This window comes from Peromyscus eremicus, chromosome 20, assembly GCF_949786415.1.
Source record: "Peromyscus eremicus chromosome 20, PerEre_H2_v1, whole genome shotgun sequence".
NCBI lineage: Eukaryota > Metazoa > Chordata > Mammalia > Rodentia > Cricetidae > Peromyscus > Peromyscus eremicus.
In genome coordinates, this window is record NC_081436.1 from 22,906,430 (window position 1) to 22,924,687 (window position 18,258).

General features: G+C 46.9%; 2 protein-coding genes across 5 annotated transcripts; both read right to left on the reverse strand.

Annotated features, from left to right (window-relative positions):
* Nucleotides 1-626: 626 nt before the first annotated feature.
* Nucleotides 627-12,525, reverse strand: Mief1 (mitochondrial elongation factor 1). 2 transcript variants are annotated; one of them, XM_059246967.1, is made up of 5 exons: nt 12,410-12,525; nt 4,639-4,789; nt 2,949-3,126; nt 2,504-2,766; nt 627-1,698 (listed from the first exon to the last, which is right to left on the reverse strand). In XM_059246967.1, the coding sequence occupies exons 2-5, from the start codon at nt 4,780-4,782 to the stop codon at nt 892-894; spliced, it is 1,392 nt and encodes a 463-aa protein (XP_059102950.1). In that variant the 5' UTR covers nt 4,783-4,789; nt 12,410-12,525; the 3' UTR covers nt 627-891. The 2 variants fall into 2 exon arrangements, with proteins under 2 accessions (XP_059102950.1, XP_059102951.1); XM_059246968.1 differs by lacking the exons at nt 4,639-4,789; nt 12,410-12,525 and having other exon boundaries at nt 2,504-2,680; nt 2,949-3,056.
* Nucleotides 12,413-14,540, reverse strand: LOC131896361 (mitochondrial ribosome and complex I assembly factor AltMIEF1). 3 transcript variants are annotated; one of them, XM_059246969.1, is made up of 2 exons: nt 14,288-14,540; nt 12,413-12,753 (listed from the first exon to the last, which is right to left on the reverse strand). In XM_059246969.1, exon 2 carries the CDS (start codon nt 12,729-12,731, stop codon nt 12,519-12,521), a length of 213 nt encoding a protein of 70 aa, XP_059102952.1. In that variant the 5' UTR covers nt 12,732-12,753; nt 14,288-14,540; the 3' UTR covers nt 12,413-12,518. The 3 variants fall into 3 exon arrangements, with proteins under 3 accessions (XP_059102952.1, XP_059102954.1, XP_059102953.1); XM_059246971.1 differs by lacking the exon at nt 14,288-14,540 and adding an exon at nt 13,941-14,278; XM_059246970.1 differs by lacking the exon at nt 14,288-14,540 and adding an exon at nt 13,530-13,929.
* Between the last annotated feature and the right edge of the window lie 3,718 nt (nt 14,541-18,258).

Sequence of the window (18,258 nt, forward strand, 5' to 3'; positions counted from 1 at the left end):
CTTCCTGTGGCCCTCCCTTGGCCTCTACTGCTAAAACAAGGCCTTCTTCTGTTGGCAATAAAGGAAACCAGCATCCTTGGAGGTGCTGCCTGTGAAGTCCCCCAGCCTTCCCTGTCTGTGTGGCTTTAGTGACCACAGACAGAAACAGTCAGTGGGAACACAGAGCCCCTCGTCCCCCGTGCTGCCATAAAACAGCACAATTTCCAGTAAAACAACTGCATCCGGCTCCTGCTGTGGGGTCAGTGCACCATCCCCAGGTGAAAAAGTCCTAGCACAAATAAACAGGAGTTGCTTGGGAGAGGGGAGGGGAAGGGGAAGAGCTTGCTTTCCAGGAAGCAGAGTCAAAGGCTGATTTGCCAGGGCAGAGACTCTGCCAGCCTCCCCCCGGAAATCTAAATACTGTCTCATTACTCTGCAGAGCTCAGCTTGAAAACAGGCAATCAGCTCTTGTGTACAGACCACAGGCGACATCTTCATTAGGCAGACGTGCTCCAGGGGCAGAGCAAACAGGTGTGACCAAGAAAGGAAAAGACAGAGAAGAGCAAATAAGAGGCCAAAGGGCAGAAGAATGCAGAGAAGACAGAAACGCAAGAAATTTGGGGCAAAAAAACGAAACACCCAACAGCTGAGGCCAGCACTCCACCTTCTCTGTTCGTTCCAGAAAGATCAGCCTAGAGCAAGGCGGTAGGGAGCACAGTGTTTGGTAACAAAAATAGGGAAGGGTGGGGAAACCAAAGGGATGTCATTCTAATTAGCATGAAGTGACCAGGACAACGACCAGCCAAACAGGAGGCACCTAGGGACCCTGTGAGGCAGCAACCATGTAGCCAAGTGTTTCTAACGGAGACTCTGGGTCTGACCACCCGATGCCCACTCCGGCCTTCCCCTGCCCTACGTCTGCAGCAGCACCTCCGGCTCAGACAACGAGCAGTAGAGAGTATATCCCAATTCGTCTATTTCTTGAGGGGTGAGCTCTGCAAACAGGTTCACCTTGGGGTTCAGGGCACTGGGCAAGACTCCAGCCTCCAAGTAGCTGATGAGTCCCCTCAGAGCCTGCAGAAAACGGTCGGCCAGCATGTCTGGAGACCAGTCAGCCTCCTCCTGGGCCAAGTGGAGGATGACATTGGTTAGCTGGCTGGCAGTGAGGTGGCCCAGAGCTGGAGTGGACTTGCATATGGCCTTGAGGATCTTGAGGCACAGAGATCGGCAGCCTGAGTCAGCCTGGTCCAAAGCCCGTAAGCGTGCCGTCTCAGCAGGACGCAAGCTCAGCCGCCACAGGTTATCATACTGAGCTAACCTGTGTGGCCTGGCCACTAAGACAGTGTCACCAAGGGTCACTGACGGCAGGAAGTCAATGACAAGATGTTTGTCCTTCTCATACTGCACTTCTAGCGTCAGGGCCTCTGGAGGTGGTGCTGGTCGGATCACGTAGTCCAAGAGGGACCCTATGGCTGGCCAGTTGATGGAGCCCGCCACTACCTTCTCAAACGTGTCTGCCACTGTCTTTGGGGACAGGTAGCCACCGACAACACAGCGGTCCCAATAACTGCTACCACGAGGAAAGTACTCTGGGTTCTCACGACGGACCAGGAAGAATCCAGGTATGTTCATGATGGTGTCCTCGCCAGGTAAGCATGACCACAGGTTCTGCTCCAGCACAAGGGGGACAATGAGTTGGATGTGATCAGCTGTCACCACCTGCCAGAGCAAATTAAAAAGGGTCGGTTTTGATTTAATTGTTTATTACAGTTGAGTGTGTGCATGTGCACACATGTAACGTGTCATGGCATGTGGAGGTCAGAGGTAACTTAGAAGTCAGTTCTCTCCTTCCACCATGTGGGATTCAGGGACTGAACTCGGGTCATCAGATTTGGTGGCAAGCACCTTTACCTGCTGAGTCATCTCACTGGCCCCAGAATTAACAAGGTTTTTAAGGGCTTTGCTATTCATAAGACATGCTACTCACAGCACAGATCTTCACACCCTGCACTTGCCACAGTAGTGGAAACCAATGATTCAATTAGCACACAGGAAACAGGACAAGAAGACAATAAAGGACAGGTTGTGTACGGCTACCCTGGTTCGGGCTTTGGGTTTTTTTTTGTTTATTTTTGAGGCAGGATGTCATATAACCCAGGTTGGTCTCAAACTACATGGCTAAGGATGACCCTAACCTTCTGATCCCTCTGCCCCCTGAGAGCTGAGATGACAGGCCTGGGTCACTATGCCTGTTTTATGCAATGCTGGGGACTGCACCCAGAGCACAATACAACTAAGCTATACCAACTGAGCCACATCCTCAGCCCTATAGCTTCTTAAAAAGTATAAGTATGACTTAAAAAGTGAGAAAGGACGGAGCAGAGAAAAAATACTGCTGTGGGGCAGGATTTACAAGCAAGAGGCTTTCCAGTTGAGGCCCAGACACAGTGACTTTCTTGAGCACCCACAATACTGAGAAGTATCTGTCTGTGCCCAGTCCCACCCTTCCTAAGAACTCTGTTACCTGCAGATCATCATAGAGGCTGCCACTCAAGTACATGTCCCGAAGTGGCATATCAGGCAGCTTGGCCCGCAGGAAGCTCCGGAGCTCAGCACATATGTCCACCGCAGCTTGCTTGGCCCGAGCCTGCTCTCCAGCAGGGATGGCTGCCCGGTTCCGATAGTAAGAAAGAAGTTTCTCCTGCAGGGACATGCGGAGTCGTGACTTCTTCAAGTCTACCTGGCCCCTCCTGGCCAACGGTTTGGGCCGGGGTGGGCAGAATGTATCTGCCAAGGCAAGAGAGAGAGGCATGTGAGCTCTGCCCAAGCTTGCTCAGTCCACAGAAGTCCTAGTCCCAGGAAGGAGAAGGACTTGGCACAAAGGGCAAGTTGCCTGACATTCCGTGCTGAGAAATGTCTCCCCATGTCTAAGTGCAGAGCAGGCCCAGAAAGTTGAAGGAGTCTCTCACCTGTGTCAAAGGCAGCGGAGTCTGTGGGAAGAGTCTGCAGGGACCGGCTCAGGCCTGTCTTCATGTCCTTGTTCAGCAGTCGAGGGGAGCCCATCCAGTTTGGCTCTTCCCAGCTCCTCTTCCCTGAATGGCTCAGGCGGGTGGGGCTGGTAGGGGCACTGATTGCCCGATCATACATCTGTAATACCAGAGAGGACCCAGGACATACACCAGCCCTCCTCCTCCCCCAGATTCTTTGCCCTACTAAGTTCTAGAAGTTTTTTGTTGTTTTTGTTGATAGTGGTACTGGGCATGAAACCCAGGTCCTTGTGCTTGCTGGGTAAACACTCTACCACTGAATTACATCCCCAGACAATTATTTTTTCCACTTTACTACAAGTCAATTTTACTTAAATCAGGATTGTCCAACAAAATCACAGCTATTCATGATCTGAATTCTGGTATATGAATTAAATTATGGTATACATGCCAAGTGGTAGTGGCGCATGTCTTTAATTCCAGCACTTGAGAGGCAGAGGCAAGCAGATCTCTGTGCGTTCAAGCAGTATACATAAAAAAAAAAAAACATGTGTTTTATAATCAATAAGGCAGTAGTGTTACTCATTAATCACCTTTTCAAGAATAAACTAGGCCGGGCGGTGGTGGCGCATGCCTTTAATCCCAGCACTCGGGAGGCAGAGCCAGGCGGATCTCTGTGAGTTCGAGGCCAGCCTGGGCTACCAAGTGAGTTCCAGGAAAGGCGCAAAGCTACACAGAGAAACCCTGTCTCGAAAAACCAAAAAAACAAACAAACAAACAAACAACAGGGACAGTGAGAAGACTCATTTGCTCCCCACTAATGCAAGTCTGTGTCCAATCCCCAAAACCCATATAAAGGTAGGTGAAAACTGACTCCACAAAGTTGTCCTCTGATCTCCATTGTGCACCTGCACACAAGTATTACACACCAATAAAATACTTTTTAAAAAAGTCATTGTACTTATATATAACCTGTGCACAGCTTTATATGTATTTTAAATTTTATATTATCTAATACAATGTAAATGCTATGTAAATAATTATCCTGATTGCTTAAGGAATGACCCAAAAAAATTCTGTACCTATTCAGTGTAAATATAATTTTGTTTGTTTGTTTTTCAAATCAGGGTTCCTCTGTGTAGACCAGGCTGTCCTGGAACTCACTCTGTAGCCCAGGCTGGCCTCGAACTCTGCCTCCCAAGTGCCAGGATTAAAGGTGTGAGCCATCACACCCAGCCATGCAAAAAAGTATTTTCAGTCTGGTTAACTAAAGCTGTGATATGGAGCTCACAGACTAAGAGGGCTGTCAGTATTTCAGAGATCCTACATGCTAAGCACTGTTGAGGTTCTAGGGGTGTCCAGTCTACCCGGAGGGTAAAGTTCAACACAAAGTATGCAGATAGAGATAAATGTTTTAAAAATAAGAGTAAGAAAAGGAAACAGAAGTATATGTGTGGCTAGTATTTTAATTCAGGTCATCGGGGAAGGAAGGGTAGTTGGGTTAGTTGCTGTGTTTTACTTGCTAGGATACATTTCTTTCCATCTCAGTGATCTCTTCATGGCAGAAGCCTAGAAGCAGACTGCCAGAGGAGTAAATTATACTCGCATCAGAGTGTCAGAGGTAGAGGCAACTCACTACCTCCCATCCTGGGACCAGGCCGCAAGCACTTACCCGCTTAACTGCCAGGGTGGCGATGCCCAACATGGCTGCTCCACCAACACCCAGCACCAGCCGGGCATTGGAAAGCACAAAATCAATGGCTGTGCCGATGCCGTTGTCATCCTTCTTGCCTTTGCGCTCACCAGCGCCTGCCATTGCTCACCTGAGAATGAAGACAACACAGCCATCACCAGTGGGGACCACAAGAACCATTCCTTTCTGTCCCTCCGCACCGCAATCAAGGTTACTGCATGCAAAATCTAGGACTGCGTACTCTGGGGTCCAGAGGAGAGGCACCATGTCCCGTGACTCACCTGGACACACAGGAAAAGAAATGCTAAGGTATACCACAGAAAAGTCTGTCTACAGACCTGAGACTAGAGCAAACATTCAGTTCATTATCAATCCGATTTCTGTGCTGCAGGAAAGTATCCCACCATACAATACAAGCCTCCCTACTCCTTTACAATGTGGTGTTGCTAGGAAGACAAGGTCTTCCTTCTTTAGCCATTGCTTTGGGAATGTTAGGATTAAGAAACAGATAGGCGGGGCTGGAGAGATGGCTCAGAGGTTAAGAGCACTGCTTGTTCTTCCAAAGGTCCTGAGTTCATTTCCCAGCAACCACATGGTGGCTCACAACCATCTGTAATACGATCTGGTGCCCTCTTCTGGCCTGCAGGGATATGTGCGGACAGAACACTGTATACATAATAAATAAATAAATCTTAAAAAAAAAAAAAAAAAAAAAGAAACAGATAGGCATGGTGACACATGCTTATAACCCCAGCACAACAGAAGCCACATTAAAAAAACAAGACTCACCAGGCAGTGGTAGCACACGCCTTTAATCCCAGCACTCAGGAGACAGAGCCAGGCGAACCTCTGTGAGTTCGAGGCCAACCTGGTCTACAGAGCAAGATCCAGGACAGGCACCAAAGCTACACAGATAAACCCTGTCTCGAAAAACCAAAAAAGGAAAAAAAAAAAAGAAAAGACTCACTGTCAAATCCAAAAATACTCTTTCCCGCTATACTCACACTATGGCACTTCCCTTTTCTCTACCTTTGACTTTCAGTTAAAATATATTCCTACTTCAGATGCACAGAGAATCAGGCAAAGAAGTGTTAAACACAGTATGTACATGGAGAGTCAGAAAGAGAGCTGTTCACCATCCTTCCAGCTTCCACTGCGACAGAGATGGGACAGGAAACCCAGCGGAGGCAGAGGATTCTCATCAGCAAAGACACACAACTAGCAATGACCTCTTTTATTTATTTATTTGTCTATTTATTTATTTATTTTTGGTTTTTCGAGACAGGGTTTCTCTGTGTAGTTTTGGTGCCTGTGCTGGATCTCACTCAGTAAATTAGGTTAGCTTCGAACTCACAGAGATCTGCCTGGCTCTGCCTCCCGAGTGCTGGGATTAAAGGTGTGCACCACTGTTTTATTTTTTTTTAATAATTTATTTATTCTATGTACATCAGTGCTTTGCCTGTATGCATGTCTGTGTAAGGGTGTCAGATCTGGAGTTACAGACAGTTGTTAGCTGCCCTGTGGGTGCTGGGAATTGAACCCAGGTCCTCTGAAAGAACAGTCAGTGCCTTTAACCACTGAGCCGTCTCTCCAGCCCCCAAACCTCTATTTTAAGAAAAACCATTACAAATAGATTTACAAGGCCTGGTGGTGGTACATACCTTTAATCCCAGCACTGGGGAGGAAGAGGCAGGCACGTCTCTAAGTTTGAGTTCCAGGACAGCCAGGGCTACACAGAGAAACCCAATTTCAAAAAAAGAGAGAAAGAGAAAGACTGATTTCTAACAGGGAGAAGCACTGGATGCAGAGCCCTCTAAACCATCCTTTAAAGCAACAGCAGGACCAGAGGGTACCTCTTCCTTCTAAGTCGAAGCCAGCAGAGGCCTCACTGAGCCTGTCAGGCCTTGGCCCTGCTGATGACTGAAAGTTCAAGGTAGGTACAGCGTAACAGTACAACATGGGTTTTAGAGTCAGAAATTCTGAGACCTGAGTACTTGCCTTGGGCCTGAGCTAATTTGTTGGGTGACCCAAATGAGTCCCTTAGCCCCTCAGCTATGAAATGGGGATAATGATCGCTTCATGGGCCCAAACCACAGGGTTGTAGTGAGGAAAAGCACTGGTTGCAACACCGAGTCCAAGTATTTCATCTGCTATAAACCCAGCCTACAAGTGACAGCTGTCATTAAGTTAAGACTTCCATCCACCAGAGAGAAGGGCTGCAACAGACTGTCCAGTTACACTGCATGTTTTGAGATGAAGTTCAAACAGCCTCAAGAACACACTGAAACTCTCCTGTGCTTGAGCTCAAAACTGGTACGAAGAGCAGGCTTGCTAAAGGCTTCCCTGATAATCTACATCAATACTCTCATGCCGACCCAAGGACCCAGTGGCATCATACACCTGATGACCTGGAAGAGAGCACCCACAAGCTCCAACAGGGAGACAGGTCCTTATTCTAAACCTTCCTTATTCAGGTTACTGTCCCTCCATTACCTACCGATTCTGCTGCCTTCAACCTCCAGGAGACAAGAGCTCCCCTGGCAAGGAGTCGGGCTTGGTCCCTCAGGACAAGCAAGGAGGAACACTGTGTTTAACAGGTACAGTTTCAGATTAGCCAGATAAAAGTTCTGAAAACCTGTTGCATAATACTACTGACCTGTTCACTTAAACCACCTAAGACGGCTGGGATTTTTTTGTTTTGTTTTAAGATTTATTTATTTATTTAATAAATTATTTAATAATACATTAAAATAATAATTTAATGTACATTGGGGGTTTGCCTGCATGTATGTCTTTATGAAGGTATCAGATCCCCTGGAAGGGCAGTTACAGACAGTTGTGAACTGCCATGTGGGTACTAGGAATTGAACCCAGGCAGCCCCTTTGGAGGAGCAGCCAGTGCTCTTAACTGCTGAGCCTCCACTCCAGCCCCTAAGATGGCTTTAAAAAAAAAAGAAAGAAAAAGAAAACACTGACCTGGCAGAAGGCTGGAAAGAATTACACTCTGTGAACACTTCAAGCAAGTTTTATTTAAACTATTTCCCCTAGACACAAAAATAAGAAACTCTGTCTTACCACTGTGGAAATCAGTATGGCGGTTTCTCAGAAAATTGGGAATCGATCTACCCCAAGACCCAGCCATACCACTCTTGGGTATATACCCAAGGAATGCTTAATCATACCACAGATACATGCTCAACTATGTTCATAGCAGCACTATTTGTAATAGCCAGAACCTGGAAACAACCTAGATGCCCATCAACTGAAGAATGGATTAAGAAAATGTGGTACATATACACAATGGAAAACTACTCAGCAGAGAAAAATAATGACAGCATGAGGTTTTCAGGCAAATGGATGGAACTAGAAAATATCATCCTCAGTGAGGTAACCCAGACTCAGAAGGACAAACATGGTATGTACTCACTCATAAGTGGATAAAGAACAATCAGACTGCAACCCACAGAACCAGGGAGGCTATATAGCAGGGGGACCCTAGGATGATTGTGGCTTATAATAAATTTTGGTTTTACCCAATCACTGGGCATGCTTTAATGAAACATTTCACTATTAGGATAAGAATTTGTACTGTATCAAACTGATGACAGAATATGCTGGCCGTTCGTTCAGGAGGGAAGGCTAAAATCTTTTTAGATTATGGATTAGCCTATAGAAAAATGTCTGCTGTAAATCAAACAGTGAAGGGGAAGATGAATAGGAATCTCACACAACTTAAGTAAAACATAGCTCTCTGAATAGATGAAGATAGGTTTTTTCTGTATCCCAGAATCTAATCAATATTTATATGTATAATTCAGCTATTATTCGACTTAAAAGGGTTTATTGGGAAATGTTATCATTTTTACTATTCTCTACAGAGAAAATATTTTCCACTTTCAAATAACTCTGGACTTTAGAATTATTACCTGTATTTATGTTCAAAAAAAAAAAAATTTAAATGGAAAATGCTGAAGGACCACTGAACTCAATGTTGTATTTACATATCTATATCTGTATAAAATAATGATTATGAATGTTTGTTTAAATAAATAAATAAAAGAAACCCTGTCTCTCATGGCCTTCAATTGTTCAGATCCTATGGTCTTATCTGTTTGGTGGTTCTGAACAGCTAGGGTAGCCAAGACCTGAGAGCCACAGATTCAGCATCAGTTGAGGATTCTTGTTGCTCCATACTTCCAAGATGGTGCTGTTGTGGGGTATTAGTACACTGTTGTAGTAGGACAGGCCCAGGGGGTCAAAGAAATTGGCTCAAACCAGTTGCCAAGGCATGTACACAACGTACTTCCTTATGAGCCAACCTGGAGTCTGCCTGAGGGCCTAGCAGCAGGCACTGTCAGAGTTTCTGAGCATGCCCAGCCAATGAGGGATGACCACGAAATGCCACCAGTTTAGGACATAGCTTAGGTGCTGGGAGGAGGGTATATAAGGCCTTCCCCATTATTGAATAAACGAGTCTGCTTTTTGCCTTCAAAAAAAAAGAAAAAACAAAAAGAAAAGAAAAAAGAAAAGAAACCCTGTCTCAAAAAAACAAAAACAAACAAATAAAACGACAACAAAAAAAACCTATTCCAGAAAAGGACGTGCCCTATACCTGACAGGAAGAAATGACAACTCAGGGGCCAGAAAGACCCACACAGGAAGGCAGGCCTTGCTGGACTTCCCTCTCGATCCATCCTTATTAGATTATATACCATATCCAGCCTATATCCACACAGCTGTCAATTACTGAACCTAACATAAAAACGAGCAACTCATCCCCAGTCTTTGGGCCTTCATTCTAAGTGCTCCACAGAGGTGGTAACTTGTCATTTCTTAAAGGGGATCAACCATGAGTCCTTCCCTAGAACCATGTCACCCAAGCTGGCCTCCAACTCCCCAGGTAGCCTCAATTTCCTAATCTTCCTGCCTCCTCCTAAGTGCTGTGATTACAGGCACATATGATCATATCTGGCTCTTATCTCCAATTTAAAGATGAAGAAACTGGCCAGGCAGTGGTGGCACATGCATTTAATCTCAGCACTCGGGAGGCAGAGCCAGGCGGATCTCTGTGAGTTCAAGTCCAGCCTGGGCTACAGAGTACGTTCCAGGAAAGGCGCAAAGATACACAGAAAAACCCTGTCTCGAAAAACCAAAAGAAAAAAAAAAAAAAAAAAAGAAAGAAAAAAGAAACTGAAGTACGTGTTCTGTCACTAGCCTAGAGTAACTTACACATCAGTAAAGTGTGCAGCCAGGGTTTGAATCTAGAGCTTATGCTGCTGGGAGAACTAATCCATGAGTCCCAACCAGCCTGCAACACCACCCCACCGCTTGTCTCTAACCACTAGACCTCTAAGCCACTATAGCTTCAAGGGAGCATTCTGGCACATTCACTGCTGCAAGAATGTAATGTTTGACATATTAAGTATCTACTGTAATGAATGAACTACCCCTATGGCACTGGAGGGGTTTTGTTTCGTTGATTTCTTCCTAAGACACAGGCAGTTCTTTAGCCCAAGCTGAAGAAATTTACTACCTGTCCCAGGCCTTTCCAGACATAAGCTGCTGTGTGTCCCAGGCTGACCTGAAATTTACTCCCTACCCCAGGCTACCTTTGTGGTCCTCTGGCCTCAGCCTCCTGAGTACTAGGATTACAGGTTTATACCATCATACCTAGCTTTTCATTTTCCCTTGATGGCAAGATTTAAATTAATACAATTCACAATCAAAACATCAGAATGCATTTCAGTAACTCCCCACTTCTTCAGACCCACTGCCCTTCCCCGAGCATGCAGGATTCCATGCACACCACCCAACCCTGGTCCTGTACTGCAAAAGGTGGGTCTACTGACCGATGGAAGTGTGACTGAGAACTGAGAGTCATTACCTAAGGTTCCTGCTTTCTGTCTCAGTAAGCATTACCCTCTACCCAACTGGCAAGCCTTATACCACAGTCATACTTTATTAATGTGTATGTATTTTCCTCCTTTTCCTTGTTTTGGAACACCTATGTTGCCCAGGCTAGCTTCAAACTAAACTCCTCCTCCCTCAGTTTTCTGAGTGCTGGAATTACCAGGACGTATGATCATGGTCAAGCTTTATGTTTCAGCCTTTCCCCTTCTCTCTCAGTGGTCACAAGCCCTACTGTTGTCTACACTGTTATTTACATGTGAGCACCTCAGTACCTCCATCATCTGACCAAATTCACCACCTCTAGTATCTCTCACCAATTTATCCTCCACACTACCCTGGCATACTCCAAAACACAAATGTTCCCATCGTTCCCTTCTTAGAAAGCTGTGACAGTCCCCCAGTCAGCTATTGCCTCCCTAACAGGAAATTCAATGTCCTTCCACCCCTGGCCCAACTTCAACTCCAGTCACTCCTTGTACCATTCTAACCACAACAAACCTGTTTCCCAGCTACAAAGTGCAGTTCCCACCTCCAGACATCCATTTATTTTCTCCCCACCACAGCAAGTTTCTGCTTCTCAAGGGAGGCAGACCTCAAATGTCTTCCCTGCAACTATAATTCTCTCCTACCACCCAAACTAAGTGCAAGCTATCTTCATTCCTGTCTCCATAACTTTTTATACAGTGCCCGCACAGCACTGTTCATACCAGAATTACTTCCCACCCAACTCCTCCTTAGGTTGGTGGTTGTTGTTGTTTTTAAGATTTATTTATGTATATGTATTTTGTTTGCAATATAATATCTGTGGCCCATGTGTATGCCTGGTGCCCATGGAGGTCAGAAGAGGTCATTGGATCCCTTGGAATTGAAGTTATAGATAGTTATGAGCAATCTTCTGGGTGCTGGGAATCAAACCTGGATCTTCTGCAAAAACAAGTGCTCATAGCCCTAGTCTAAAGTTTAATGGACCCATCTTTATTCTCTAGCCCCAGAGTCTAGGCATAAAAAGGGACCTCTGAAAGGTTCCTGAATTAAACATGGCCATTATGCCGCAGTGGGGCTTCCTGATGGCAATGTCTCCAAGAATAAAAAGAGCTAGGGCCAGTGAGATGGCTCAGTGGATAAACACACTTGCCAACAAGCCTGAAGACCAGAGTTTAATTGCCAAGACCCCCAAAATAGACAGAGAGAACCAACTCCCACAAGTCTTATGACCTCCACAAGCATGCTATGGCACATGTACCCACACCCGTGATAAAAATGTAACTTTGAATTTAAGAAAATACAGGGATAACACTCCACATGCCAAGTACCATTTCAGTGCTGTCTGTCCACTGTCCAGGTCAATTCACAGAGAACCCAAAGAGATTAAGCACTATTACTTCCATTTCACAGATGATGAAATGAAGGCCTGGGGAGGCTTAGAGACTTAGCTACTAGTTAGCAGTGCCAATATTGGAAAACAGGCACTGAATACTATGATTGCTATACCAATTATGCATGATGATAAACTCCTGTTTCAGGAAGTAGGGTGCAATACAATTATAAACTGAGCAGCAGCTGGCTTGAAACTGAACTCTAATGACTTTAACCACTATCTTTTCTAATATTCTAATATATAGAATAGTCTATGGAATAAAATGATGCCAATTCTGTTTTGGTGTGGCTTGTAATCCAAGGCCCATGTTTCTCAGTAATAGGACCCACTTCTATTGACGTGTCTGTATTTAGTGAGTTTTAGAGAATAAAGGACATTCTTTGATGATAAAGGAAAGGTCGTCCCTTTCCTAGCTTCTTACATCAGAAAAAAAGAAACTTCCAGGATCAAGGGTCTACCTACCTGAGGTTTCCTAAAGCATCTGTGAGGTGGGGTGGGGGGAGCCAGGAGTCTCTACTGAAGGCACCTTTGTCCTCTTCTTGGAATCAGGGTAGGAGGGAAAGAGAGACTCCTAAATAAGGCCTCCGAGTCTGCTACGGAGAAAGACCAGGCCCTTCTCCAGCTGCTTCTCCCGAGCCTCTAGATCCTCAAGCTTCTGATTTTTTCTGAATTCACGGCGGATGGAAGCAAAGTAGAAGTCTCGATCAGTGTAGCGAAGCTCTCGGCCTTGGCGCAGCAGAGCCCGGTACAGACTCAAAACCGCCTCTCGGCTCCACGGGGCCATGGGGGACGACAAGCACTACACTCTAAACAGAAGACACAGAAGTCCAGAATCAGAATTGATGACGGCTGGGCCTTAGGCACCGGGTCAGGGAACCTTAACGACAGAGACTTCCAAGGACTTCATGGTAGAGCCCCTCCTGGGGAAGGTCAGCTTATGGCTCACTAGAGCTCAAGAAGTAGACTGCCTGAGCCTGAGTCCTGGCTGTGACATCCCACTGCCATGGCACTTAGTAAAAAGTACATAAGCCCACTGAGTATCCCCTTCCTCGCTGTAAAACAGAGATAACAATCACATCCTGAGAATACCTACTATATAAGGTTATTTTGAGAACTCCTCCTGCAAAGCACCCACAATGGAACTTTACCAGAAGGTATGGCCTAGGGTGATTAAAGACAAGGATTCAGCCATATCTGCATCCTGGCACCACCATATAAGGAGCATTACCTTGAGAGGCGTTCTTCGTTGTTGTTGTTGTTTTAGTAACTTTTTTATTTTTTACTTTATGTGTATGGGTATTTGCCTGAATGCTTGTCTGCACACCACTGTATACCTGGTGCCTTACAAATCTAACCGTGTCATATTCTCGAGACTGGAGTAATAGATGGTTGTAAGCCAACATGTAGGTGCTGAGAATTGAAATCGGGTCCTCTGGAAATGCCATCCCTCTACCCCTTTGTGTTTTTTTTTTTTATTTTTGCTTTTGTTTATTTTGGGTTTTGTTTGTTTGTTTGTTTGTTTTTGTTTTTGTTTTTTTGAGACTGAGTCTCTCTACAGAGCCCTGGCAGTCCTGGAACTCACCATGTAGACCAGGCTGGCCTCGAACTGAGATCTGCCTGCCTCTGCCTCCGCCTCCTAAGAGCTGAGATTAAAGATGTTCGACAAGTAACTGACGACGTTCCCAAAAGAAGTCATCTGCCCACCTGCCACAACAATCCAGACCCTAACTCGCTGGAATGAGGGGGCCTTACATGCGTGCAGCACTTCCGGGTGTTCAGCAAACTTTCCCAGCCAGGGCCCAGTGCACAACAGGCTCATAACTGCTAGGTGGATGAATCCTCCCAAAATCCCTACGTGGAAGAAACGATCGTTGGAGGAGCCGAAATGTGTTGGAGGAGTGAAGGGAGTATTTAGTTGGAAAAGAAAAAAAGGATCAGGACTTTGGGCCCCGAGACAGGAGCCTCCGACCTCTCTTAAACTTCCAGCGCGAACCTGGGCAAGCCACCGTCTCTGTCTCTTTCCCCCTAACTGCAGAGCAGCTCCCCTCGGTCCTAAGGGTCTCCGGTGCTGCAAGAGACGCAGAAAAACAACGGAGGGCTGGAAGGCCAGCGTCACGCATGGGCTGGAACAAGGTCGCTGAGTGACCGGCTATAGGCCCCGGTCAGGGTACAACTCCCGGAGGGCGGGGACGGAGACCCCGGGGCCAGTCAGGCTGGATGATCCCCGGTCTGAGGCGGGGCGGGACGAGGCTCGGAGGCCCCAGAGGGAGCCGGTAGCCTCGGTCGGCCCGAGCGCCAAGAGGGCGATCCCCGGCCGCCCTGATTCGCTCCCTCACTCACCCGCGGGCCACGCGCTACCTCTCCTCAGGACTCTCCACTCGCCCAGTACCTCTCTCGGGGTCACCCATCAACATGGCCCCTTTACTTCCGGGGCACGACCTCGCTCGCCGGGCCGACGGAGACGAGGCAATGAGCACGGAGGCGGGCGGAGGCGGAAGGACTTCCGGTCTGCCCCTCCGCAGCCTCCCTCCGGGGGCGGAGCCGGGGACTCAGTCGGGCCCTGACCATCTCGGGGCTCCGCCCATAGACGCAGCCCCTCCTCCTTGCGTGACGTCACCTAACCCCCCGCGGGCCCCGCCTCCTAAAGCATCGCTGTGCAGTCTCCGCGTAGGCACTGCGCTGGGTGTGGGTCTGGGATGAGGGAGGGGTCGTTGAGTCCTCGCCCTCCACCTGCTGCCAGCCTCTAGCCTGCGAGAAGCTCTGACCCGATGTGGATGTGGAGTTCGGGTGTTTAGGAATCTGGCCCCGGCCCAGCTTGAATGGTGAGATGACAGGCAGTTTGGCAATGACCAAACTCAAACTGGACTAACACCCAGAGATGCCTTCATGAAACACCTACTGTGTTCCAGACACTGGACTGGATACTTCACACTGCATTTTGTCCAACCCAGCCTCCCTGTTGGGCAGGCATCATTACTCCAGTTTTACGGATGGGAAAATCACGGCCTAGAGAGGCTGGGTCATTTGTACTGAGGGCTGAGCCGTGCAGAGGCTCAGGGTAGATCCCGAATTCAGTCTTCCTCTAAAGTATGTGTCTTTTCGTTCTTGTAGGCTGCCCTACTTTGCCTTTTAAAGGAATAATTTTGCGACCCAGATAAATCTAATTAGTGGCATTTCCAGCTGGAAGACCAGGTAACATTCATATCTTCCAGATGACTCATCATTAGAATAGTTTTCTAATAGCAAAGGACAGGGAGACCCTTTCAGGCAGATCTTAGGATTACCCATACACACACTGAGTCATCTTGGATGTCAGGGTCTTCATTTCCAGATTCACCAGGCTTCCCACACCCACCCCACACCTGCCTCATGCTCCCAATGTGATGGGGGATGGACATTAAAGTGTCGTATAGCACCCACATGTATCTACGGTGTTTGTAGGCCAGAGACTCACAGCAAAGGCACTGATGGAAACCTCAGGGTTGTTCTGGGTTTCGTAGAACATGAGCACTCTGGATCCCCTGGACATAGTACAGGGTTGATAAAAAAAAAAAAAAAAAAAAAAACCATCAATTTACATCATGAGGAATGTAACCGGTTCTTACAGGGATTGTGGCTCCAGAGGAGCATTCATTTACTCCAGGTGGCATTTCACTGGAGAATGAGTAAATGGATATATTGCAGAAGGTCAAAGGTCCTGGGTCAAGGTGATGAAGTCTGTCAAATTTGGGAGGGGCCCTTTGGGCTGGTAGTGGGCAATGAGTTAAGTCTCCTGAGCCTTGTTTTACTCATGATGAAATCTAGAAGATGAGAAAAGTACCACTTCAGCCTGGCGGTGGGTGGCCCATGCCTTTAATCCCAGCCCTTGGGAGGCAGAGGAAGGTAAATCTCTGAGTTCAAGGCCAAGCCTAGTCTACATAGTGAGTTCTAGGACAGCCAAGGCTACACAAAGAAAACCTGTCTCAAAATAAATAAATAAATAAATAGATAGATAGATAAATAAATAAATAAATAACAAAAAGAAATAGATGAGTCTTCCCTTGTCACTGAGTGATGGTGGTGCATGTCTTTGATCCAGTACTCAGGAGGCAGAGGCAGGTGAATCGAAAAACCAAAATCAAAAACTAAAAAAATAAAAATAAAAAATTCATTCTTTCTCACGCATGGTTGGCACAGGGGATACTGGGCCAGGAAAAAGATTTTGGAAATCCAGGACACCAGTTCCAGGGCAGGACCTCAGGGAGAGTCCCAATCTGAGGGCCTTTGGAAAGCCTCTGTGGCCGTGGGTCTGGGTCTGGAGGGCCAAGGAGGATGTTGGGGAAAAATGAGCACAACAGTGCTGGGTAGATGATTCAGTGGGTAAATCACCCGCCTGAGGACCTGAGTTTGATTCCCAGAACCCATGTAAAGCCTGATGTGGTAGCACGGGTGTTTAATTCCAGTGTTCCAGCAGTGAGATGGGAGGAGGAAACAGGGAAAAAGAGGCCCGTCTCAAACAAGGTAGAAGGTGAAGACAGACATTCTACATGGGTGCTGTGGCTCCTGTATTCACACAAGTGTCACACACACACACACACACACACACACACACACACACACAAGTTTTTAAAGTGAGCAAGAGCCAGGTGTGGTGGCACACACTTTTAATCGCAGCACTCAGGAGGCAGAGGCAGGTGCATCTCTATGAGTTCAAGGCCAGCTGGTCTACATAGCAAGTTCCAGGTCAGGCAGAACTACAGTGAGACCTTGTCTCAAAAAAACAAATAAAATGTTTGAATGAACGAACATTTTCCCTGAATGGCCCATGAGCGCTAACACTATTTTTGTTTAGTTTTGTTTTATTCTTTTTTGTTTTGTTTTGGTGGGTGGGTGTGTTTGGTTAGTTTCATCGAGGGGTGGGTCTTTTGATTTTTCAAGACAGGGTTTCTCTGTATAACAGCCCTAGCTGTCCTGGAACTCACTAAGTAGACCAGGCTGACCTCAAACTCTCAGAGATCCACCTGCCTATGCCTCGAGAGTGCTGGGATTAAAGGCGTGTACCACCATGGCCTAACACTATTGTCTCTGACCTGTTCAGTGCTAGCTCTGAAGCAGATGGAAATGCAGAAATCAAATCTACATTCTCTGTCCTCCTCCTGAAGGTCGGGGTCAAAGGGCAAAGATAGATAGGTGTGTGGACCACTGCTATAAAAATCCTTCATGGGTACCACAGAAGAGCAATGTGGCCAGGCGGTGGTGGTGCATGCCTTTAATCCCAGCACTAGGGAGGCAGAGGCAGTCGGATCTCTGTGAGTTCGAGGCCAGCCTGGTCTACAGAGCAAAATCCAGGAAAGGCGCAAAGCTACACAGAGAAACTCTGTCTCAAAAAAAAAAAAAAAAAAAAAAAAGAGCAATGTGGTAAGTGTAGGGTGGGTGATGAGTGGTGAGACATGGGCATGGACGTCTTCCTGGGCTAAGGTTGGTCAGGGAGGGATCAATAACTAGTTAGGCATGCTTTGGCTCATTCTGGATCAGTCTTGGAGATGAACCCTGCTAGGTGACATCAGCAGAGTCCTCAGGATCTCTGCCTCAGTTTCTACACTTTTAAGTAGAGTTTGGTAGATATACCTGTACTCCAAATACTCAGGAAGTGATGGCATCTGGCTCGGGGATTCAGGGTCATCCTTGGCTACATATTGAGTCCAAAACCAGCCTGAGCTACATCAGACCCTGCCTCAAAACAATGACAAAACACGCAAGTCGTCAGAACTTGAAATTGACTCATGTCAACTAAAGAGGAAGAGGTGAACGGGTCAAGTGGACTATCTGCAAGGCAGATGACACCTGTGGCCCAAGCAAGGGGTTCCAGTACCAGCATGGTGCAGTGCCAGCATGGACTCTGCATGGCCTGGCCAGACCATAGCCCCAGTCTTGGCCCTGGTCCCAACAACAGTGAGAAGTTCCTGCCATGACCAGACTTGAGTCTGGTTTATGATGACTGAATAGGTTGAGCCCTGAGGGAGCTCAGCCCCTAAGACTTGAGTGACAACAGCCCACTTTACCTGTGATTGGCACTCATGGGCATCACTTTGCCTAGTCCCCAACACAGATCTGCAAGCAGAACTGGCATCGCTCCCACAGACATCCAGGAAATAGGGCCTTTAAATTTTTATGTAAGACAATGTCTTCTTATGTAGCCTCATGTGTATATAGGCATGTGTTGGTGGGGAGGGGGTGTGTTCAGTTGCAAATGCACACGTGTGTGGAGAGGCCAGAGGTCAATGTCAGATGTCTTCAGCTGTTCTCTATTTTGAGACAGGGTTCCTCACTGA

Bases quoted from the DNA above. Each gene is read 5' to 3' on its own strand.
- Mief1 (XM_059246967.1), bottom strand. From the start codon at position 4,782: ATGGCAGGCGCTGGTGAGCGCAAAGGCAAGAAGGATGACAACGGCATC. The intron at 3,127-4,638 runs GTAAGTGCTTGC...CTGGTATTACAG, and splicing joins CCACCCTGGCAGTTAAGCGG to ATGTATGATCGGGCAATCAG. The intron at 2,767-2,948 runs GTGAGAGACTCC...TTGCCTTGGCAG, and splicing joins CTCCGCTGCCTTTGACACAG to ATACATTCTGCCCACCCCGG.
- LOC131896361 (XM_059246969.1), bottom strand. From the start codon at position 12,731: ATGGCCCCGTGGAGCCGAGAGGCGGTTTTGAGTCTGTACCGGGCTCTG.